This window comes from Panulirus ornatus, chromosome 37 (genome assembly GCF_036320965.1).
Source record: "Panulirus ornatus isolate Po-2019 chromosome 37, ASM3632096v1, whole genome shotgun sequence".
Classification (NCBI taxonomy): Eukaryota; Metazoa; Arthropoda; class Malacostraca; order Decapoda; family Palinuridae; genus Panulirus; species Panulirus ornatus.
Window position 1 is genome coordinate 4256546 of NC_092260.1, and position 25824 is coordinate 4282369.

At 38.6% G+C, this 25824-nt stretch overlaps 1 protein-coding gene across 33 annotated transcripts in view; it reads left to right on the forward strand.

The window, feature by feature from the left end:
* Positions 1 to 25824, forward strand: part of Ndae1 (Na[+]-driven anion exchanger 1) — a 680061-nt gene that overhangs the window by 394946 nt on the left and 259291 nt on the right. For 26 of the 33 annotated variants that reach the window (XM_071683718.1, XM_071683696.1, XM_071683715.1 and 23 more), the window contains one exon: positions 16095 to 16304. The exons of 5 other annotated variants lie outside the window; for them this stretch is intronic. In XM_071683718.1, the coding sequence (XP_071539819.1) occupies positions 16095 to 16304 (210 nt within the window). Of the gene's footprint in view, positions 1 to 16094; positions 19058 to 25824 lie in introns of those variants that run through there. 2 more of the 33 variants (XM_071683726.1, XM_071683723.1) reach the window with 1 other exon arrangement.

The window sequence follows — 25824 nt, forward strand, 5'->3', positions numbered from 1 at the left end:
GTCAAAACTGAGCTGTGGCCTCTTGGTATTGCAGAAGCTACTTTCAACTGAAGAGAGAGGACATTAATATTTTTTCTAATCCCAAAATGCGATTTTTCTTGCTTTCCAGTTGAAATTAGCTTTTGCAGTACCACATGGCCACACCTGTTTTAACTGACTTACCTCTTAATTCAGGCATGTTTCTGTTTAAACAGGTACAAGCTGTGAAGATATAAGATCGCCTTCTTATTCATCCTTTCTCTTCTTTTTGTTTATTGTCTCGGTCTTTGATCAGCAGATTGGATTTTGAACTGAAGATTAGGCTTCCTAAACTTGGTATATCTCATCGTGGAGTGGTTGGTGCATTGTCTGTTCTTTTTTACATAATATCATGTGATAAATGTAGCCTGAGATACTCTTTTGCATTATGGGAATTGACAATGAGTAACATGAGAGAGGGGCATTCAGTTTGCTACAGTAATTTGGGTTACATTCTGTTATTGTTTAGGTATCATAAACAGCAGGTCAGCTCTGGTATGTCTCCATAGCGTGTACTAGTCACAGTACAGAAATAAGTCTCATGTTCAGAAATTATTTTCCGTCCTTATCCCATTGATTAAGAATATACAGTAGAATGGAACTGTTCAACAGAAATTGAATTATTAAATACAATTAACCAGAGTGTTAGTGCCATAACTGGTAAGTGGTCCTGCATAAACAGAAAGAGTAGGAAATAGTAATTTCTTTGCATGTTGACCTCATTAGAGGCCTTTTATTATCATATTCCATATTGGCAAAAATTCTGCCCTTCATGAAAAGTGCTGTACATTGGTTGTTCAAGAAAGAATGCTTCTCACTTTAGGGTAATAATGTAGGGAGTGTTAGAGATAATTATAAAATTTGAAGGACAAATTGTTTGAATGATACTTAAAGTAAAGAAGAGCATGATGAGGTATCATAAGCATGTGGATCAAAGTTATATTGACAATATAGGTGCAGTGTATGTGCAGAACGAGACCCAAAATATAAGGAATATTTAGGGATTATGTGAGTATGAATCAGGTGTCATGATGAGTGTAATTAGTCAACCAATCCATTTTTAATAAGATAATAGATTTCTTTTTTTTAACATATATGCTAAAATCAGTTTCATGTATTTTTTCAAATGAATAATCAACTTTGGCAAAACTGCATCACTGAGAGCACAGTCTTATCAAAGAACGTCTTTCCCAAAAGGAGACCACATTTCCCTGGTACTGGAAGTGGCACAGCCTTGGGTTAGAAAATATATATATATATATATCCATTGGGATCCTTTATAGACTATTCATCCACTCCACTTCAAATTATGCCTAACACGCCTGGTCTTCAACCTTTTCAAATGCACATATGATAAAGCTGCAAACCATACTTAGCAGAGCAATCAGAAGAAGCTGCCAAGTAACCATAAACACTAAACAGCCTCACAAAGATCCCTCAATACAATCCCACCTCAACATGCTTGGCACTTATTTGTTTGCAATAGCACTAAACCCCTCCCACAAACTAATTGTCATGGATCCCTCCACACTCAACAAGTAGTACACTAAAAAACACATACACATGGAAATAACCTAATAGGCACTAAACAGCCAACCTCCTAAGACAGTCTTTAACTCCAACCCACCAGATACATATGCATCAGAAACCATACTCCTCAGACATTCCTGAGTCACACTCTTTTGTCCATGCTGTGAACATCACCTATCACACAACACAGCAAACCCCATTTCAACATATCCAAAGACCCTTCACACCCATGCTGCAACTACCATAGATAAGACATCAGACACTTACAACTCAAATGCTCTGCACAGAGCCATACACATCACAATCTCCACACCTTTTTCAGTCCACACCCCTTATCTTCCTTCTTGGTCCACAACCCACACCTCTCTCAGTCCTCACCCCACACCTCCTTTATCAGTCCCCACATCTCCTTCAGTTCCACACCCCACACCTTTATCAGTCCCCATATGTCTTGGTCCACACTCCACACCTCCTTTATCAGTCCCCACATCTTTCATGGGCCACACCCCACACCTCTCTTGGTCCACATCCCACTCATCCTCTCTTGGTTGAGTCCATTCCCCACACCTCTTTTCTCAGTCCTCATACATCTCTCAGTCCACACCCTACATATCCTATCTTGGTCCACACTTCCACACCTTGTCTCTCAGTCTACACCACACACCACCTCTCTCAGCCCCCACACTGCTCTCTCGGTCTGTGCCCCATACCTCCTCTCCCAGTCCACACCCCACAACTCCTCTCAGTTCACATCCCACACCTCCTTTCAGTCCATATCCCACATCTCCTCTCTGTACCCACACATCTCTTGGTCCCCATCATGTATCACACCCTGTCTCTCTGTCCACATCCCACTCTTATCTGGTCCAAACTTCACACCTTTTGTCATGGTCCACATCCCACACCTGTCTTGGCCCAAACCCAGTTTTCTCAGTCAACATCCCACACCTCGCACCTTTCCTCTTGGTCCACACTCCACACCTTTTTCTATCCACATTCCATACCTTCTTTCTCTGTCCACTTCCCGCATCTTTTTTGGTCTACACCCCTCTTCTTAGTCCACACCTCTCATAGTACATAGCCTACACCTCTTCCCTCAGTCCCCACACCTCTCTTAGTCCACACCCTGCAGCTTCTCTCTCAGTCCATACCTCACACTTTCTCTCTCGGTCCACACTTCCCGTCTCAGTCCACTTCCTGCCTTTCTTTTTCTACTCCTCACACCTCCCCTTTTGTTATATACTTAAACGTTTGCTGTTCAGTCCAAGCAGATGACTAAAACATACGTTTCTGGTTTAACATTAAAAATAAAGTAAATCTCAACTCAAAATAACATGAGGTGAGGTTTTCTTTATCTTTAATAAACTTTATCTTTGTTCTTACATTATTTTGTTTCAATTGGCCTCCTATTTTTCCTCATTTTCAAAGCCCTTACCACTCTTGAAATGTTTTTTACTAAGAGGGGAAGAAAAGTACTAATCACTGCCTGATTAGGATAACACAGCACAGAGTGTTACTCACCTTTGCATTCAAATCACCCATCACTATAACCCGGTCTTGTACATCAAAGCTGCTAATACACTCACTCAACTGCTCTCAAAACACTTACCTCTTATGATCTTTCTTCTCATGACCAAGTGCATAGGCACCAGTAATCACCCATTTCTCTCTAGCCACTTTCAGGTTTACCCATATCAATATAGAGTTTACATTCTTACACTCTATCGCATACTCCCACAACTCCTGCTTCAGGAGTAGTGTTACTCCTTCCTTTGCTCTTGTCCTCTCACCAACTCCTGACTTTACTCCCAAGACATTCCCAAACCATTCTTCCCCTTTACCCTTGAGCTTTGTTTCACTCAGAGCCAAAACATATAGGTTCCTTTCCTCAGACATACTACCTATTTCTCCTTTTTCTTCATCTTGGTTACATCCACACACATTTAGACACCCCAATCTGAGCCTTCGAGGAGGATGAGCACTCCCCGCATGACTCCTTCTTCTGTTTCCCCTTTTAGAAAGTTAGAATACAAGGAGGGAAGGGTTTCTAGCCCCCAGCTCCTGTCCCCTTTAGTCACCTTCTTTGACACGCAGGGAATGCGTGGGAAGTATTCTTTTTCCCCATCCCCCTTTTAATTATTCTGCTATTATCTGTGTGAACTAGCAAAAATAAAGCAAGTCTGAGGAGACATGTATCAACTTAATCTTGTTGCTAATGCAGGGAGTGGCATGTTTGAATGTAGACTTCATCAAAATTTCTCTCATCCTTCACGGTGTATCAGAGGCTTGAGGTATAACCCTTCTTAAGGTACATTGTCCTTTGCTTATATGTTTATAAATTAGGGTTTTCATTGTGGAAAGATTGTCAGGAATACTTTCTAGCAGACAGTTGATGTTCAGTTAAAAATGGTATATATCTGAAAATCTGTTTCTGTTTATGAAGGATCGTTTACCAGATATGTGTATCAATATTTGTGCTTTCTAAAAGTAGCTGTGAATGTTACATGAAATTTAGTTGCACTGCTAAGTTATACTCAGATCATTTGCTGTTTTCTATTTTCTGATTTGTGGTTTTAGTAATATGATTATTTTTGCTTTTTATCTCCTTATTATGCTTTATCATGTATTTTATATCACATGAAAAATATATGTTTGTTATGGCATAAGGAAGAAAGAATACTTCCCGCGTATTCCCTGCATGTCAAAGAAGGCGATTGGAGGGGGCAGGAGCAGGGAGCTGGAACCCCCCCTCCCCCCTTGTATTTAGATTTCTAAAAAGGGAAACAGAAGGAGTCAAGCAGGGACTGCTCATCCTCCTCGAAGGCTCAGATTGGGGTACCTGAATGTGTGTGGATGTAACCAAGATGAGAAGAAAGGAGAGATAGGTAGTATGTTTGAGGAAAGAGACCTGGATGTTGTGGCTCTGAGTGAAACAAAGCTCAAGGGTAAAGGGAAAGAGTGGTTTGGGAAAGCCATGGGTGTAAAGTCAGGAGTTGCTGAGAGGACAAGAGCTGAGGAAGGAGAAGCACTACTCCTGAAGCAGAAGTTGTGGGAGTATGTGATAGAATGTAAGAAAGTAAATTCTAGATTGATGTGGGTAAAACTGAAAGTGGATGGAGAGAGATGGGTAATTATTGGTGCCTATGCACCTGGTCATGAGAAGAAAGATCATTAGAGGCAAGTGTTTTGGGAACAGCTGAGCGAGAATGTTGTCAGCTTTGATGCACGAGACTGGGTTATGGTGATGGGTGATTTAAATGCGAAGGTGAGTAAAGTGGCTTTTGTAAATGGAAATGGTGAAGAGCTTGTGGATTTGTGTGCTGAAAAAAGACTAGTGATTGGGAATACCTGGTGTAAAAAGAGAGATATACTTAAGTGATTAGTTCCCAGTGAATGTCCGTTTCCGGCAGGGGTGCGTGATCTCTCCATGGTTGTTTAATATGTTTATGGATGGGATGGTTAGGGAGGTGAATGCAAGAGTTTTGAAGAGAGGGGCAAGTATGCAGTCTGTTGTGGATGAGAGAGCTTGGGAAGTGAGTCAGTTGTTGTTCGCTAATGGTACAGCGCTGGTGGCTGATTCGTATGAGAAACTGCAGAAATTGGTGACTGAGTTTGGTAGTGTGTGAAAGAAGAAAGTTGAGAGTAAATGTAAATAAGAGCAAGATTATTAGGTTCAGTAGGGTTGCGGGACAAGTTAATTGGGAGGTAAGTTTGAATGGAGAAAAACTGGAGGAAGTGAAGTAGTTTAGATATCTGGAAGTGGACTTAGCAGCGGATGGAACCATGGAAGTGGAAGTGAGTCATGGGGTGGGGGAGGGAGCGAAGGTTCTGGGAGCATTGAAGAATGTGTGGAAGGTGAGAATGTCATCTCAGAGAGCAAAAATGTGTATGTATTGAAGGAATAGTGGTTCCAAAAATTGTTATATGGTTGCAAGGCTTGGGCTATAGATAGGGTTGTGCGGAGGAGGGTGGATGTGTTTGAAATGAAATGTTTGGGGACAATATGTGGTGTGAGGTAGATTGATCGAGAAAGTAATAAAATGATAAGAGAGATGTGTGGTAATGATTGAGAGAGCAGAAGAGGGTGTGTTGAAATGGTTTTTAGACACATGGAGAGAATTAGTGAGGAAAGATTGACAAAGAAGATATATGTGTCAGATGTGGAGGGAACAAGGAGAAGCTGGGGACCAAATTGGAGGTGGAAGGATGGAGTGAAAAAGATTTTGAGTGATCGGGGCCTAAACATACAGGAGGGTGAAAGGCATGCAAGGAATAGAGTGAATTGGAACAATATGGTATCCCAGGATCGACCTGCCGTCAGTGGATTGAACCAGGGCATGTGAAGCATCTGGGATAAAACATGGACAGGTCTGTTCGGCCTGGATGTGGAAAGGGAGCTATGGTTTCAGTGCATTACACATGACAGCTAGAGACTGAGTGTGAACGAATGTGGCCTTTTTTGTCTGTTCCTGGTGCTGCCTCGCTGGGAGGATGCTATTTCATATGTTTGTAGGGTGGCGACGGGAACAGATGAAGGCAGCAAGTATGGATATGTACATGTGTATATATGTATATGTCTGTGTATATATATGTATGTATATGTTGAAATGTGTATGTGCATGTGTGGGTGTTTATGTATATACATGTGTATGTGGGTGGGTTGGGCCATTCCTCATCTGTTTCCTTGCGCTACCTTGCTGACACCAGAGACGGCAGGTCAAGTATGATAAGAAATAAATGATAATGATATGATACATAAGTATGCATATGTAAGTAGAAGAGATGGTCAAAGGGCATTATTTGATTACGTGTTAATTGATAGGCATGTAAAAGAGGCACTTTTGGATGTTAATGTGCTGGAGGGATGTCTGATCACTATCTTTTGGAGGCAAAGGTGAAGATTTGTAGTGGTTTCAAAAGAGAAGAGAGAATGTTGGGGAGAAGAGAGTGGTGAGAGTGAATGAGCTTGGAAAGGAGATGTGTGAGAAAGTACCAGGAGAGATTGAGTGTAGAATGGCAAAGGACTTGAGGGGAGTGGTTGAGGAATGAGATGTATTTAGGGAAGCAGTGATGGATTGCACAAAAGATGCATGTGGCATGAGAAAGGTAGGAGGTGGGCAGATTAGAAAGGGTAGTGAGTGGCAGGATGAAGAAGTAAGGTTGTAAGTGAAAGAGAAGAGAGGGGTGTTTGGACAATATTTGCAGGAAAGAAGTATAAATTACTGGGAGATGTATAGAAGATAGTGGCAGGACGTCAAGAGAAAGGTGCTAGGGTTGAAAAAGAAGGCAAATGAGAGTTGGGATGAGAGAGTATCATTAGATTTTAGGGAGAGTAAAAAGATGTTTTGGAAGGAGGTAGATAATGTTTGTAAGACGAGAGAAGAAATAGGAACATTGGTGAAGGGAGAATGGGGAGGTAATAACAGTTAGTTATGAAGTGAGAAGCAGATGGAGTGAGTATTTTGAAGGTATGTTGAATGTGTTTGATGTTAGAGAGGCAGATATAGGGTGTTTTGGTCGGGGTGGAGTGCGAAGTGAGAGGGTGAGGGAGAATGGTTTGGTAAACAGAGAAGAGGTAGTGAAAGCCTTGTGAAAGATGAAATCCAGCGTGGCAGCGGGTTGAGATGGTATTGCAGTGGAATTTGTTTAAAAAGGGGGTGACTGTGTTATTGATTGGTTGGTAAGGATACTCGGTGTATGTATGGATCATGGTGAAGTGCCGGAGGATTGGCAGAATTCATGCATAGTGCCATTGTACAAAGGCAAAGGAGATAAAGGTGATTGTTCAGATTACAGAGATATAAGTTTGTTGAGTATATGGTGTGGGAGGTAAGTTGCTAGAAGCAGTGGAAACTTTTTACCAAGGATGTAAGGCATGTGTGTGAGTAGGACAAGAGGAGAGTGATAGGTCCCCTGTGAATGTTGGACTGCAGCAGGGGTGTGTGATGGCCCCATGGTTATTTAATTTGTTTATGGTTGGGGTGGTTAGGGAGGTAAATGCAAGTGTTTTGGAGATAGGGGCAAGTATGCAGTCTTTTGGGGATGAGAGGGCCTAAGAAGAGAGTCAGTTGTTGTTTGCCGATAATACAGCTCTGGTGGCAGATTCAAGTGAGAAACTGCAGAAGTTTGTGACTGAAATTAGAAAAGAGTGTGAAAGAAGAAAGTTGAGAGTAAATGTGAATAAGGGCAAGGTTTTTAGGTTCAGTAGGGTTGAGGGACAACTTAATTGGGATGTAAGTTTGAATGGAGAAAAGTTGGCAGGGATGTAAGTTTGAATGGAGAAACGTTGGCAGAAATGAAGTGTTTTAGATATCTGGGAGTGGACTTGGCAGTGAATGGAACCATGGAAGCGGAAGTGAGTCAAAGGGTGAGGAGGGGGCAAAGGTTTTGGGAGTGTCTGGGGTAAACCATGGAAAGGTCTGTGGGGCCTGAATGTGGATAGGGAGCTTTAGTTTTGGTGCATTACACATGACAGTGAGAGAGACTGAGTGTGAACGAATGTAGCCTTTTTTGTCTGTTTTCCTGGCGCTGCTTCGCTGAAGCAGGGGGTAGCTATGCTGTTTCCTGTGGGGCGGGGTAGTGCAGGAATGGATGAAGGCTAGCAAGTATGAATATGTACATGTGATTAAGTATAAAGAATAAAATGAATAATAAAATATATGTACATGTGTATGTACATAATGTCTGTGTATGTATATGTATTATATGTGTGTATGTGGGTGTTTATGTGCATATATGTGTATATGAGTGGTTGGGCCATTCTTCATCTGTTTCCTTGTGCTACCTCTTTGTCGCGGGAAACCAGTTAAGTATAATGAATAAATAAATAGATATGTCTTTTTCATCTTGATCATTTTGATTGTCATTTCCCATATTAGCAAGGTAGCATCAGGAAACAGACAAAGACTCACATGGACATGTATATAGACATACATGCATACACTTACATATGAATATTTATTCATACATATATGCAAATATACATATATACACATGTATATGTTCATGCTTGCTTGCCATCACCAATATCTGAAGCCAACCAGGCTTACAGGAAACAGCATAAATGCATGAAAAGAAAAATATATACATTCTTCTCTTCTCCCACACACCTGATCGCCATCTCCTGCATCAGTGAGTTAGTGGCAAGAAACAGATATAGAAAAGCCACATCTGCTCACATCCATACATGACCTGTCATGTGCAATACACTGAAAGCACAACTCCCTATGCACATCAAGGACCCTCAGACCATTCCATGGTTTACCCCAAACGTTTTACATTGACAGCACATTGACCCCAGTATACCATATTGTTCCAATTCATTCTATTACATTCACACTTTTCACCCTCCTGCATGTTCAGGCCCTGATTGCTCAAAATCTTTTTTACTCCATCCTTCCACCTCCAGTTTGGTGTCCCCATTCTTTCCACTTCTGACACATGTATCCTCTTTGTCAACTTTCCTCTCTCATTCTTTCCATATGTTCAAACTATTTCAACATTCCCTCTTCTGCTGTCTCAGCCACACTTTTAATTACCACATGTCTCTCTTACCCTTTCTTAAATACTCAATCAAAACATTTTCACTACATTTTGTCCTAAAATATTTCATTTCCAACACATCCACCCTCCTCCTTACAAACCTATCTATAGCCTTTGCCTGGCAACCATATGATATTGTTGGGACTGCTATTCCTTCAAACATACCCATTTTTGCCCTCATAGATAATATTCTCTCTTTCCATATATTCTTCAGCAATCCCAGAACCTTAGCCCTCTTCCCCACCCTATGACTTATATGGATTGATAAATGTATATTATCCTTGGAGATAGGGGAAAAAGAATACTACCCACATATTCCTTGCATGTCATAGAAGACTTTTAAAAGGGGTAGGAGTGGGAAGCTAGATATCCTCCCCCAGATATCCTGAAGCAGGAACAGAGAAGAGGGCTGAGGCCAAGAGAGGATTTTTCCTCTAAGGCTCAGTCATCTGTTCTTGACACTACTGTGTTGAAGCAGGAAGTGGTGAATATGTATAAAAGAAGAAAGATAGGAGTGAAAGAATTCTACCTTCATATTCCCCACATTGTAGAAGGTGACTAAAGGGGACAGCACTTACCTCCCTAACCACCCTATCCATAAACAAAGTAAAGAACCTTGGGGACATCACACATCCCTGTCGCAGACCGACATTCACTGGGAACCAATCACTCTCCTCTCTCCCTACTTGTACACATGCCTTACATCCTTCATAAAAACTTTTCACTGCCTCTTGCAACTTACCTTCCTTACCAAATACTCTTATGACCTTCCACAAAGAATCTCTATCAACCCTATCATATGCTGTCTCCACATCCATAAATGCTACATATAAATCCATCTGTTTTTCTAAGTATTTCTCACACACATTCTTCAAAGCAAACACGTAATCCTTACATTCTCTACCACTTCTGAAACCACATTGCTCTTCCCCAGTCTGATCCTCTGTATGTGCTCTCAGTCAATACCTTCCCATACAGTTTTCCAGGGATACTGAACAAACTTGTACCTCTGTAGTTTGAACACTCTTCCGTTATCCCCTTTGCCTTTGTACAATGGCACTATGCATGTATTCTGCCAATCCTTAGACACTTCACCACGATCCATACATATATTGAATATCCTTACCAACCAGCCAATAACACAGTCACCCTCTTTCTTAATAAATTCTATTGCAATACTGTCCAAAGCCACCGCCTTGCTAGATTTAATCCGCAGAGCTCTCACTACCTCCTCTTGTAACCAAACCTTTCTTCCTTAACCTCTCTTTTCGCACACCACCCTGACCAAAACACCCTTACATCTGCCACTCTGTCATCAAACATTCAACAAACCTTAAAAATACTCACTCCATCTCCTCACTTCATCACTACAACAAAAAAAAGTTCACTTTCCTGTAATGATCACATCATCAGGGGAGATACAAGAAAGAAATGTAACAATGTATAAAAATGTGTATTTCAGTTTAATGGAGAAATTTATGCTGAGAAATTTGGCATGGCAATAGGTAATCCTTTTTCACCTGTATTAAGTAATTTTTACATGCAACTCTTTGTAACAAAGTTACTAAAGGATATCCTACCCTCTAATGCAATTTGGTTTATGAATGTAGATGGTGTTCTTTGTGTTTGGCCAACAGATGAAAATTTTCAAACCTTACTCCCTTTACTGAACAATATAGTACCTTTCATCAGCTTTACTGGAGAAATTGAAAATAATGGTATGTTACCATTTCTAGATTGGAGGATTCATAGGGATAGAAACATGTTTAAGTTTAGCATATACAGAAAACCTATCTATGTACACTCATATTTATATTCATTTATTATACTTTGTCGCTGTCTCCTGTGTTAGCGAGGTAGCGCAAGGAACTAGATGAAAGAATGGCCCAACCCACCCACATACACATGTATAAACATACACGACCACACACGCACATCTACATACCTTTACATTTCAACGTATACATATATATACATACACAGACATATACATACATACACATGTACATAATTCATACTTGCTGCCTTTATTCATTCCCACTGCCACCCCGCCACACATGAAATGACAACCCCCTTCCCCCACATGCACTTGAGGTAACACTAGGAAAAGACAGCAAAGGCCACATTCGTCTCACTCAGTCTCTAGCTGTCATGTATAATGCACCAAAACCACAGCTCCCTTTCCACATCCAGGCCCCACAAAACTTTCCATGGTTTACCCCAGACTCTTCACATGCTCTGGTTCAATCCATTGACAGCACATTGACCCCAGTATACCACATCGTTTCAGTTCACTCTATTCCTTGCACGCCTTTCACCCCCCTGTATGTTCAGGCCCAAATCACTCAAAATCTTTTTCACCCCATCCTTCCACCCCCAATTCATTACTTACTCTATCAAACCACCTCACACCACATATTGTTCTCAAACATTTCATTTCCAACACATCCACCCTCCTCCGCACAACCCTATCTATAGCCCATGCCTCGCAACCATATAACATTGTTGGAACCACTATTCCTTCATACATACCCATTTTTGCTCTCCAAGATAACAATTTCGCCTTCCACACATTCTTCATCATTCCTAGAACCTACGCCCCCTCCCCCACCCTGTGACTCTCTTCCACATCCATGGTTCCATATGCTGCTAAATCCGCTCCGAGATATCTAAACTACTTCACTTCCTCCAGTTTTTCTCCATTCAAACTTATCTCCCAGTTGACTTTTCCCCTCAACCCTACTGAACCTAATAGCCTTGCTCTTTTTCACATTTACTCTCAGCTTTCTTCTTTTACACACTACCGAACTCAGTTTCCGGCTTCTGCAGTTTCTCATCCGAATCAGCCACCAGTGCTGTATCATCAGCGAACAACAACCGATTCACTTCCCAAGCCCTCTCATCCACAACAGACTGCATACTTACCCCTCTCTCCATAACTCTTGCATTCACCTCCCTAACAAAACAATCCATAAACAAATTGGACAACCATGGAGGCATCACGCACCCCTGCCGCAAGCCTTCACTGGGAACCAATCACTTTCCTCTCTTCCTACTCATACCCATGCCTTACATCCACGATAAAAACTTCTTGAGATCCATAAATGCTACCTATACTTACCTTTACATCTCAAGGTATACATATATGTACACACACAGGCATATATACACACACAGGCATATATGTATATACACATTTACATAATTCATACTGTCTGCCCTTATTTATTGCTGTCACTACCCCGCCACACATGAAATGACAACCCCTTCCCCCTGCATGTGCGCGAGGTAGCGCTAGGAAAAAACACAAAGGCCACATTCGTTCACATTAAGTCTCTAGCTGTCATGTATAATGCACCGAAACCACAGCTCCCTTTTCACATCCAGACCCCACAAAACCTGGACGCTTCATATACCCTGGTTCAATCCATTGACAGCACGTCAACTCCGTTATACCACATTGTTCCAATTCACTCTATTCCTTGCATGCCTTTCACCCTCCTGCATGTTCAGGCCCCAATCACTCAAAATCTCTTTCACTCCATCTTTCCTCCTCCAATTTGGTCTCACTTCTTGTTCCCTCCACCTCTGACACATATATCCTCTTTATCAATCTTTCCTAGCTCACTCTCTCCATGTGACCAAACCATTTCAAAACACCCTCTTCTGCTCTCTCAATCACACTCTTTTTACCACCACACATCTCTCTTACCCTTTCATTACTTACTCAATCAAACCACCCCACACCACATATTGTCCTCAAACATCTCATTTCCAGCATATCCACCCTCCTCTGCACAGCTCTATCTATAGCCCACACCTTGCAACCATATAACATTGTTGGAACCACTATTCCTTCAAATATACCCATTTTTTTTTGCTTTCCAAGATAAAGTTCTCGACTTCCACACATTCTTCAACACTCCCAGAACTTTCGCTCCCTCCCCCGCCCTATGATTCACTTCTGCTTCCATGGTTCCATCCTCTGCCAAATCCACTCCCAGATATCTAAAACCCTTCACTTCCTCCAGTTTTTCTCCATTCAAATTTACCTCCCAATTGACTTGTCCCTCAACCCTACTGCACCTAATAACCTTCCTCTTATTCACATTTACTCTCAGCTTTCTTCTTTCACACACTTTACCAAACAAAGTCACCAGCTTCTGCAGTTTCTCACCCGAATCAGCCACCAGCTCTGTATCATCAGCAAACAACTGATTCGCTTTCCAGGCTCTCTCATCCACAACAGACTGCATACTTGCCCCTCTTTCCAAAACTCTTGCATTCACCTTCCTAACAACCCCATCCATAAACAAATTTAACAACCATGGAGAAATCATGCACCCCTGCTGCAAACCAACATTCACTGAGAACCAATCACTTTCCTCTCTTCCTACATGTACACATGCCTTACATCCTCGATAAAAACTTTTCACTGTTTCTAACAACTTGCCTCCCATAACATATATTCTTAATGCCTTCCACAGAGCATCTCTATCAACTCTATCATATGCCTTCTCCAGATCCATAAATGCTACATACAAATCCATTTGCTTTTCTAAGTATTTCTCACATACATTTTTCAAAGCAAACACCTGATCTACACATCCTCTACCACTTCTGAAACCTCACTGCTCTTCCTCAATCTGATTTTCTGTACATTACCGTCACCCTCTCAATCATTACCCTCCCATATAATTTCCCTGGAATACTCAACAAACTTATACCTCTGTAATTTGAGCACTCACTCTTATCCCCTTTGCCTTTGTACAATGGCACTATGCAAGCATTCCGCCAATCCTCAGGCACCTCACCATGAGTCATACATACATTAAATATCCTTACCAACAATACATTCACCCTCTTTTTTAGTAAATTCCACTGCAATACCATCCAAACCCACTGCCTTGCTGGCTTTCAACTTCTGCAAAGCTTTTACTACCTCTTCTCTGTTTACCAAATCATTCTCCCTAACCCTCTCACTTTGCACACCACCTCAACCAAAGCACCCTATATCTGCCACTCTATCATTTAACACATTCAACAAACCTTCAAAATACTCACTCCATCTCCTTCTCACATCACCACTACATGTTATCACCTCCCCATTAGCCCCCTTAATAGATGTTCCCATTTGTTTCCTTGTCTTACGCACTTTATTTACCTCCTTCCAAAACATCTTTTTATTGTCCCTAAATTTAATGATATTCTGTTTCCCCTCTTTTTTACCTCTTGCACCTTTCTCTTGACCTCCTGCCTCTTTCTTTTATACTCTTTCTTTTATACATCTCCCAGTCATTTGCATTATTTCCCTGCAAAAATTGCCCAAATGCCTCTCTCTTTTCTTTCACTAATAATCTTACTTCTTCATCCCACCACTCACTACCCTTTCTAATCTGCCCACCTCCCACGCTTCTCATGCCACAAGCATCTTTTGCGCAAGCCATCACTGCTTCCCTAAATACATCCCATTCCTCCCCCAATACCCTTATGTTCTTTGCTCTCACCTTTTTCCAGTCTGTACTCAGTCTCTCCTGGTACTTCCTCACACAAGTCTCCTTCCCAAGCTCATTTACTCTCACCACTCTCTCCACCCCAACATTCTCTCTTCTTTTCTGAAAACCTTCACAAATCTTCACCTTCACCTCCACAAGATAATGATCAGACATCCCTCCAGTTGCACCTCTCAGCACATTAACATCCAAAAGTCTCTCTTTCGCATGCCTATCAATTAACATGTAATCCAATAACGCTCCTACTTGCAAATATACATACATATACATATATACACATGTTCATATTCATACTTGCTTACCTTCATCTATTCCCAAAGCTACCTCTCCCTACAGGAAACAACCCCATGGTTTACCCCTAGATGTTTCACATGCCCTGGTTCAGTTCATTGACAGCACATTGCTCTTCTGTTTCCTCTTTTAGAAACTGAAGTAAAAGAACGGGTGGGTTTTCACTTTTCCACTCCCACCCCCTTTAGTTGCCTTTTATGACACATGGGAATATGTAGGAAGTAATAATCTCAAATGTATAAATATATTCATGTTTACAGTTGAGCACACACACACACCTACACACTTTACAAGAAGAGCCAATTCATCGTGTCTTCATCCAGATCTAAAATTTTTGAAAAGCAATCATTAGAGATAATTAGTTTTTGTTTTACATTACAGCATGAAGTGTGTATATATATATATATATATATATATATATATATATATATATATATATATATATATATATATATATATATATATATATAGTTTTTCTGAAATTGTGAATCAGGGAATTTTGTGTCCCTTAAGAAAATTACTTATGTATTCTCACATATTTTTTGGACAATATAATCTCTGTTTCAATGCATAATTAGACAGTATGTTTTATAATTCATCTTTAAATGCTGACTTAATCATATCAAGTTTTTATCTCAGATTAAGTGTTGAGTACCATGTCTAATATAGATTACAATAGATCTGTATATTGCACCATATTTTTTGAAAGTCTGTTCCCTGATTCAGATTTTAAGCATGAGACTAATAGAGTAGATCAGTAAGCTTTTCTTATTTTAGTATGCTCTTTTGCTTCTGAGGACGAGAAATCACTAGTGATGCCCATTATGTTTGCCTGATCCCTTGGAGATCAAGTGAAAGGTAAGTAGTATTAGAGGGAACAACCGCTGTGTTGAAGACCACTTTATTTGGAAACAGAAATACATCTCTTACAGTGCCTTTGCCACAGAATTAATTCATCTGGAGGTGGTATGCTTTTGTGTCAGAAAATTTTTTAAAAATTGAGATTAACATTTTTGTACATGGAATAGACACTCACCAAAATTAAAACTTTGAAGTAGCTTTTGAATTAGAATTTAGTATCATTAGAAGAATGTAAATACTTCCATGTGATTAGTCTTGAGGCAAAGGTATGGCAACTAACCATGGTGACGGCAATATTATATTGATGTGCTCCAGCTCACATCTAGCCGTCACTTACAGTGAGGACAGGAGCCGTAATAGCTGCAAACGCTGCCGTCGTCGCAAGAAGAGCCGTGCTAATGATGAAGTAAATGGTGTGGCTAATGGGCAGGCCAATAGGCATGGAAGTGATGTGGAAATGAATGGCAGCCCTATGTGTATGGGCCACTCTGAAAATGAGTCTGACACTAAGGAAAGCACATTGGAATTTGAAAACGAATCATGTCATTTGTAAGTACAACTGATCCCATCACCATTCGGGTCTAAAGAATATCTTCTTCACTGATGCAGATTTCAAGCATTGGGACTTGTTCATTCAGACACTGGGATGGGTAAACAAATTGAGTAGGACATGTATTGGGACTGAATTCATTGACACCTTCACAGTTTCATGTCGCCATAAATATTTGGAACTTATCCGTACGCCGTCCTCCGGGATCCTACAGCAGCTTGAAGCAAGTAACACACTTTACCCTCCATTTCTTCTGCAGTAGTTTACCTGCTTCTCAGAGCATTATATTGGTGAGGAAACTGTATTAACAGTTACTCACATTTACTGCATTGAAAGATTGCAAGTTTATCCATTTGTCATTATCCTTTTGCATATCCTTCTTATTGTCCATGTTCATTGGTATATGATGAGTGATTTTCCTATACCAAATGTACTGTAAATATGCTTTTCAAGTATTAACCTTTATGTATGTTTACCTATTATTTGAGGGCCATTTTCCAGCATTGTTTACATTGCCCCACATGGGAATGCATGTTTTATCCCATGCCTTTTTTGGTGCATTGATTTTATTACTTTTTAATCACATATGAATCCTACAATACTATAACTCATCTTTTTCAAGATTTATGTTCACCCATGATATGATTTTGCTGCATCTAGAGATTAGTTTATAACTAAAAAATATTTTGCAGGGTTCATATGTGTTTTGTGTTTGCTTTTGTGCTGTCCATTGTATTTGTTTTGTAGTTTGCTTGCTGCAATATATTCAGTGGGTGAAAAAAAGACTGGTATATAGGGAATGCTCTTGTTGAGCCTTTATTTGTCCTTGTCTTTATTCCTTTTGTCCCTTGTTTTACTTTTTATTATTAATATTTTTTTCTACATTTAATACCAGTTCCCTATGCCATCCATCTTGCTTCAGAAACTTTCAGCCTAGCTAGGTGAAATATCCCATCCGTGTATGACATATACTTATGCACAATATTAGGTATTTCTCATACATTGAAAACAACACTGCTGAAAATACAAATAACATTTCCATGTCTTAGATATAATCCTTTCAGAAAGAAATAGAATCTTATGACATAATAAGAACTCGCTGGTACTCTTGTGTAAGAGTCATAAGGGTAGTCTCACTTTCGGTCACCTCAGGATATTTTGTGGAATAATAAAAGTGAATGAGTATGTATTTTCCTGAAAATGAGGATGCGAATTCAAATAAGTATTAGACCAAATTTCCGAGGCATATTTGTAATTGTTATGCTATTTTATTTAGCCATTTGAACAGGACCATGATTTTAGATGTTTTACGGTATTTTTTTTTTTGACAATGCTGAGGCTGAATGATGAAAATTTTATTATTTGAAGAATTTGGTGCAACCTACATGAGTCCTCTTTGAAACAACTGTAGCCTTGAGAACCCTATACTTGTACATAGTTTGAAAATAGAATGATTATGAATTTTAAGCAGAAAAGCTCTTAGTTGTTGTGGGATGTACGAATTGTACATGTTGTGCTTTTTGAAAGTGTTTAGTCCTGGTAGCAGGCAAGACCTATTTTCAAGGCCAGTTTTTGTTGGATGAATGCAACAGATTTCTACTAGTTCAGAGGTTCTGTTCAACTTTGGATGTGTATTGTGAATGACTTCATATCAAAGTTAGTATTAAGTACTTTTAATCAGCATTTTTACTTAAAAATATACTATAAACTTTTAGAAATATACTATGAACTTTTATTAGTTAAATATTTTTTCCAGTGTATTTATAATGTGCACATGGAAATTTTAGGAGCCTCTTGCTTAGATGGAATTATTATGCTGCAATCCAATATATTATGCTCAGTCAAGAAGGGGATAGGAGGCGAGCTTGTCTCCAAGGACAGCATACATTAACATGTGATAGGTGGAATTATTTAGAACTAAGATTTTTGTAACTTGTGAACATTAATTATAATGATCCCAGGAACTCAGCTGTGAAGTGCAGTCGTGGTCAGTCTCAGGTTAACAACTTTAAGCATCATTTTACTTATACAGGTGTAAGATTTCTAGAAATTTAGACACTGATCACTGTTGCTCATCACTTGAAGACTGATAGATAGGTTCTGGGTAATAACATATGGTCAGTAGTAATCAGCAAAAAATGCCCATGATTTTATATATGTATAGCAACAATGATAATATCATGTCCATATATTGTAAGACTGAAGGTAATATAATATTTTTGGGTATTTTTTGTATAACGGAGCCAGTATATCATGCATATAGTTTTATACTGCCATTATATATATATATATATATATATATATATATATATATATATATATATATATATATATATATATATATATATACAATTTAATCATCGAACCCTAGGACCCCTTTCTTAGTGATCCAGGGGCCCCTACAAGTTCATGTCTGTGCTATATTCAGTAGCAGGGACAGGATGGACTCCTTTGAAATGATGAGTTCTTTGACAAGACTGTACTGTACTCTGTCTTTCATCAGCTCATGAAAGTACAGCCTCGTCAAATGTGACTTTTCACATGGTGTAATCTCAAACAGCTGGATTCCATATATATATATATATATATATATATATATATATATATATATATATATATATATATATATATATATATATATAATATATATATATATATATATATATATATATATATATATATATATATATATATATATATATATATATTATATTAATGATAATATATACATGCAATAAATATTGAGAAATAATGTATGACTTTATCTGAACTCAAGCCCAAAACATACTGTTATGACTGAGTTTTGGAAACTATAAGAATTAAGTAAATATAGTAATTAGCCAAGTATTAAATTTTCTCTTAAATTATTTATTTTGGGCTCCTAGGGTATGACTAAATAGGAAGCTTTTTGTTATTTGTATACTTTCAAAGAGAATCTTACTTTCTCAACTGTCCGTATCATGTATTAGGTGTGCTGCTGAAGTTTTGTAAGGTGCTATATAAAAACATGTTCACTCATCCATATTACTTAGTTACTTCAAATTACTTAAACAGTGAAATAAGGCACTTTAGTTGGTGCTATTAGGGAACTTAAGAAGTTTGACTTTCATAATGAAGAGGAGAATGAAACATATACTGATTTAGTGAGGCCTTGTAGAGTTTGACCGGTACTTTAGGTCATTGAAGGAAACAGCACACATCTACCAACACAATGGTGATCTGCTACTGCAGGTAAGAATGAAATATGACTGTTCAGAAATGGTATGAAATATGGAAAAGTTAGTCCTTTAATAAGAAGGAATGTGGTAATAGCTTCATGTATCTTCAATTGAACCAGCTGACACTGGAGTCATGCTGTTGGAATCACATATTTCTAATGGTGTTGATAGACCATTACCATTTTTTGAACATGAAACCACTAACTAACTACTGGGTAACACCAACATGTCTGCACGTACACTTATTCTATGTATATATTGCACAGCATGTGTGTTGCCTGCTTCTGATTGCTTTTATTCTTAATACTGCATTTGTGTGTTCTTGCTGTGCCTTGTCTTTCTTATGGGTTCTTGTTCGTATAGTTTTCAGTTTCTGACAGGTTTTGCTCGTAGGTGCTGAGTGTTTAACATCATTGATATGAAGACTAGTTAATAATGAGAGAATAGTATGCAATATTCTGACATTCCCATCTATTTTCTCACACACTTCTGACAGTGTACATTTCTCATAAGTAATATATAAGTCTAATAAGCCATGTTCTCAAAAGCTGTTATACTCCCAATTTGTTTTTATGTAGAAAAGTCAAATCATTATGAAATTTGCATGGAGGATTCTTTACAACTGGAACAAGGCATTTAAAATGATCTTAAATGTTTACAGCTGACTTTACATAAAAAAAAAAATTTAAAAATTATCATTAGATCATTCAGATTTTTCTTATTTTTTCCCCCCAAAAATTAATATTAACTATGGGAATGTTAGAATATCTCTTGCCTGCAAAATCTTTTTGTAATTAAGGAGTTTTAATATTCTTTTCTTTATTATTTACAAGTAAATTGCATGTTTTAATAATTTTCAGATTATACAATAATCATTTTTGTGTTCTGCATATCTACAGAGACTCATGCTAACATAAGCTGACCTGCCCTCTTCGAGCTTGGACAACATCATGTGGAAACCAAACTATCTAAAAAAAAGTGTTTTTGCCATTTGTACAAATTGTTTTTAAATTTGGGGATCAAAAATATGATCAAGTTCAATTCAGCCACTGACAAGGTGTTGTAGAAAAAAGAAAATCATTTAAGATTCATTTCAGATAACTAGTTTCTTGAACCCACTTCACAGCTCAGGCTGGGCCTCATCAGCTCTGGTTTTATTCTATCTATGTTTCAAGATTTGCATCATGCTCATCTACTCTTGAACTTTGATAGTGCCATGCTTTATTATAGTTTGATAGTGCCATGTTTTGTTCCAGAAATTGGCTTCTTGCTGATATGTAATAAGGCACTAATATTATCCAAATCATCAGTAATGTGATTATATTTATATCAAAATCTTCAACGGAAAAATAGAAAATGTATTGTTTTATCATTATTTAAGAATCTTGAGGGAGTTGCCAAAGGGAATGAGCATCATAAAACCTTCTGCTACTTATCCAAAATGGAGTTTATCTTTTATGAGTACTCCAGCTTCTAATTATTTCCAACCTTCAGATAAATCTTGGTGATTTATTATGGTAAAAAATAGTTTCGTGATGATTTAGTGAAAGATGGAAAAAATAATTTGAACTAAGCAATGGTGCACGCTATGCAGTTCTCTTTTTTCAGTTTTTCCTAAAGTTTCTTAGAAATTGGTTATTTAAACCTCTCACTGAGTAAAGCACATTAGGAACAAAAAGATACTGATAATAAGTTTATATACTACAAGTAATATCAGCCTTTTAAACTGGGGGAGGAAATTGACATTACTTATGTCAACAGTTCTTATGAAGAATGACAGATGGTGGTAGCAGCTGGTTGCACTGGTGAGTACTGCATTTTTATCATCTGGGTATAATTTCTAGCTCAGTGATCCTAAGATGCAATACCTAGGTAGTTTAGTCTTAAGGGGCTTTTCCAAGTTGTTTGATTGTTCGCAAACCATGCCAAGCAAGAGGCAGGTACACTCCTCTCCTGTGATCAGCCACATGACAGAGATTGGTAGTGAGCACAAGAGTTTATCTTTTTTGAGTTGCATATTAAATGAAGGAAGCATTACTGCTCTTAGAACAACATCTCTGATCAATGGGCCTTATACTGAATCACCTTTCATTTAATCATTGGCTGACATATCAGTGGTTTACATCAAAAGCATGGGCATCATCTGCCAAAAGTTACAAAATATCGCCACAATGTACTAGTACATAAATCTGATATTGTACACAACCAAGAGAAAAATACATACAATGTGTAAGTGAGTCCTGTAAAAAGGAGATACAGGTACACCACTGATTTTCTGGTACTCTTGGTTTCAAAGCCTTGCCGGATTAACCATTTTGCTAGACCAACCATGGTCACGTAATAGTAATTCATCAACACACCTTTAACCCACTAATTATACATCTCCCATGTGTCTAAAGTATTCATCTGCACTGCACACCTGCTCAGGACTGAGGTGCTCATCAGCTATGAGTTTCGCAAACTCGTCCACATACTCGGCAGTTCCTTCGTGCTTTGTAGACTGCTTTTCTCCACACACTTTATTCATGGAAATTTCATGATGCTTCTTGAATCTTTGAAACCAGTCTTCACTACAGTCACACTCATTTTGTAATTTGGCAAGTCCACTCCATCACTCCCACACTGTTAAAACCATTCCATCATCACTCATTCATCCTAAGGATCAAACAGAATTGCGGTATCACCACCAACAAGTGCAGTGTAAAGAATGTAAATAAGCGCGCCCTACACACAAAGCCATCTGTGGCCACCCAATAAACTAGTCTGGTGGAAGCGGAAATTTCAAGTTCCCTCACATAATTTTGTTAGGACTAAAGGAGGTGCTGAACCATCAGTTGCTGGAAATTCGGTGGTTTGCCTGTATGTCTGTACTAATGCCAGTATTAGTATATTGTGTTAGTATGTTTTAACATTGTTTTGTACATGGGGCTAGATAAGATGTGATGCATTCAGTATGGTGATTAGCTTTCAACATTGTCCTGAGGTATTCTCCACCTTCAGTTAGCTATGACTCATCTGCTCTTAGCTATATTTTTGTTTTTCTGAAACACTAAATAACAATAAAAACTTTGATGGTGATTGTTCAGGTATCTAAGCATCAATGATAGTAGTGTCTCTTCTTTACTCTGTTAGGTAGAGATTTTGGATATCATCCTGGATCTGGATATTTACTTCGCTAGAGATGTGTAGCACATTAGCTCCAGCCCCTGAATGATTTTTACCTTGCAGCTTGTATCACATGCCTTCGTAGGAGTTAAGGCAGAATTTCTCCACAATGCTCACTCAATAACTGCATGAACTGAGGTGAAAATTTTTGTCTGTATACTTGAGGGCTTTGGTACCTTCACCTCTTGATTACATATAGATGCTTCAAGATACTCTATAATTTTCATAAAATGTAAGACTACTCTCCAGTAGACATGGTCATAATATACAGCCAGTTCAACTGAAAATAGAAGGATGAAATATATGATAAAAGAAAAAGAATGATAAAACTCAAATGAAAAAAAAATGATAAAAATCAAACTTTGCACATCAAATCTTAAGGGCTTTGCTGTCACAAAAATTTATTTTCAAGAAAACAAGACTTGATACTGGCACATTTTTATAAAGTACAATACCTTGAGCTATAGCAGTCTTCATACAGTTTAGGATACCCATATATATATAAGTTAAACAGTTATCACTTATAAGAATATCACCAGAAAAATAAGTAAGTCCCATGATAATCCCAAAATCTGAAGCATAAGGATAAAACATATGTAACCAAGACATGGGGAAAGATTCACTCCAAGAGAATTCAAACATTTGGAGAATTGAGCTGTATAAAATTTTTAAACTATAATAGCGAGGGTAAAATTATCTTTAGGGTTACCACATTTTCTCACTGTGGTCATTTTATGCCAGTTTATCAACTGTGGTAGAGGCTCTTTAATTCACACTTCTGAAGAATGCAATTCAAGATGGGATGTTCCCCAAAAATAATGGCACTAAATCAGATATTTTAAATTGACAGTGAATACAGAAGAGATTCAAAAATTAAAAAAGATTATCCTTAATATCAGCTTGACCTAAGTGTGCCACATTTAAGCTTATGCAGGAAGCCAGGTATGCTTTGTATGATTCATGTTAAGATAAGGTACTGTTGTGAATTTTGACATGCCACCTAAGTGTTTAACCTCAACCTCTGAAGGATCTTGTAATAAGAAACATTAAGTGTAGTTAAAGGTACAACAAAAGCTTTAAGTAGTGGAAAAGCATGGAAAAAGGGAAACCAGCAAAGGATTTAGCCACAAAGTATGTTACATTAAGGATGGAGTTACTTTTAGATTCTCATATATTTCAGCAGGTAAATATGAACAGTGGTACTGTACTGACAAGTAATTAAGATAAGCTGAGAAGACAATCAGAGTTGCGATGGTGGCTTACAAAAATATAATGTGAGTGATTCACATGTTTGAGCAGATTCAGGTCCTTGGGACCCTCAACTGCTCACCCCTGCAGAAAACTACTGCACCCTTTTACACCACATCCAACACTCCCTCTCTTCCTAACTACCACAAACTCCATCACCACCATCTCGCAAGAAATGTGAAACATTACCCATAAGCATTTCAACAATAAAAACACATATTTCAGTAATGAGCACCCAAAACAAAAATGGAGGAATTCAGCAAGATTCTAACAAAGAATTAAGAAATGCCTGAAATAACAATATGGGTGGGGGATTTCAATTTCATTTTGTTCATTGGAAAAAGTATGGATTGTAATATGATTGGAATTATAGTGAAAAAAGGAAACACTGAAAGGGCTGATAAAAGAGAACACTTAAACTTGCTCTATAACTTGTGTAAGACTACAGTCTAACTCAAAATTATAATCAAACCAACAAGAAATGATATCGCAATTGATATTAAATTTAGAAATTATATAGCTTTAATTAATGACATACAAATTTCTGTGACCATAGATTTTTTTCATACTAGATTGCCTTTTCCCTCCCTAGGAAAGTAGTGCAAAGAACAGATGAAGAAAGGCCACATATGCAAACAGCCATTCTCTAACTGTCATTTCTTATGCATCGAAACCACAGCTCCCTTTCCACAAACAGGCCCCACAAACCATTTCATAATTTACTCTGACTGCTTCACATTCCCTGATTCAATCCTCTGACAGAACATCAACCCTTCTGTAGGATATATATAATTCAAATTCACTGTATCCCTTGCATGCCTTACACCCTCCTGCATGTTCAGGCACTAATCACTCAAAATCTTTTTCACTTCATTGAACCATATTCCGTCAAAGGCTCAGTCCTATGTTCTTAACGCTACCTCGCTAATGTGGAAAATGGCGATTAGTATGAAAAAAAATATACATTGATTATACTTTGTCGCTGTCTCCTGCATTAGCAAGAAAGCGCCAGAAAACGTACACATACATACACATGTATATGCATACATGTCCACACTCGCATATATACATACCTATACATTTCAACATATCCATATATATACATACACAGACATATACATATATACACATGTACATAATTCCCGTCGCCACCCCGCCACACATGAAATGACACCCCCCTTCCCCCAAACGCATGTGAGGTAGTGGTAGGAAAAGACAACAAAGGCCACATTCGTTCACACTTAGTCTCTAGCTGTCATGTACAATGCACCGAAACCACAGCTCCCTTTCCACATCCAGGCCCCACAAAACTTTCCATGGTTTACATCAGATGCTTCACATGCCCTGGTTCAATCCATTGTCAGCGCATCAACGCTGGTATACCACGTCGTTCCAATTCACTCTATTCCTGGGACGCCTTTCACCCTCCTGCATGTTGAGGTCTCGATCACTCAAAATCTTTTTCACTCAATCCTTCCACCTCCAATTTGGTCTCCCACTTCTTGTTCCCTCCACCTCTAACACATATATCCTCTTTGTCAATCTTTCCTTATTCATTCTCTCCACGTGACCAAACCATTTCAACACACCCTCTTCTGCTCTCTCAACCACACTCTTTTTATTACCACACATCTCTCTTACCATTTCATTACTTACTCGATCAAACCACTTCACACCATATTTTGTCCTCAAACATCTCATTTCCAACACATCCACCCTCCTCTACACAACCCTATCTATAGCCCATGCCTCGCAACCATATAACATTGTTGGAACCACTATTCCTTCAAACATACCCATTTTTGCTTTCCGTGATAATGTTCTCGCCTTCTTCACATTCTTCAATGCTCCCAGAACCTTCACTCCCTCCCCCACCCTGTGACTCACT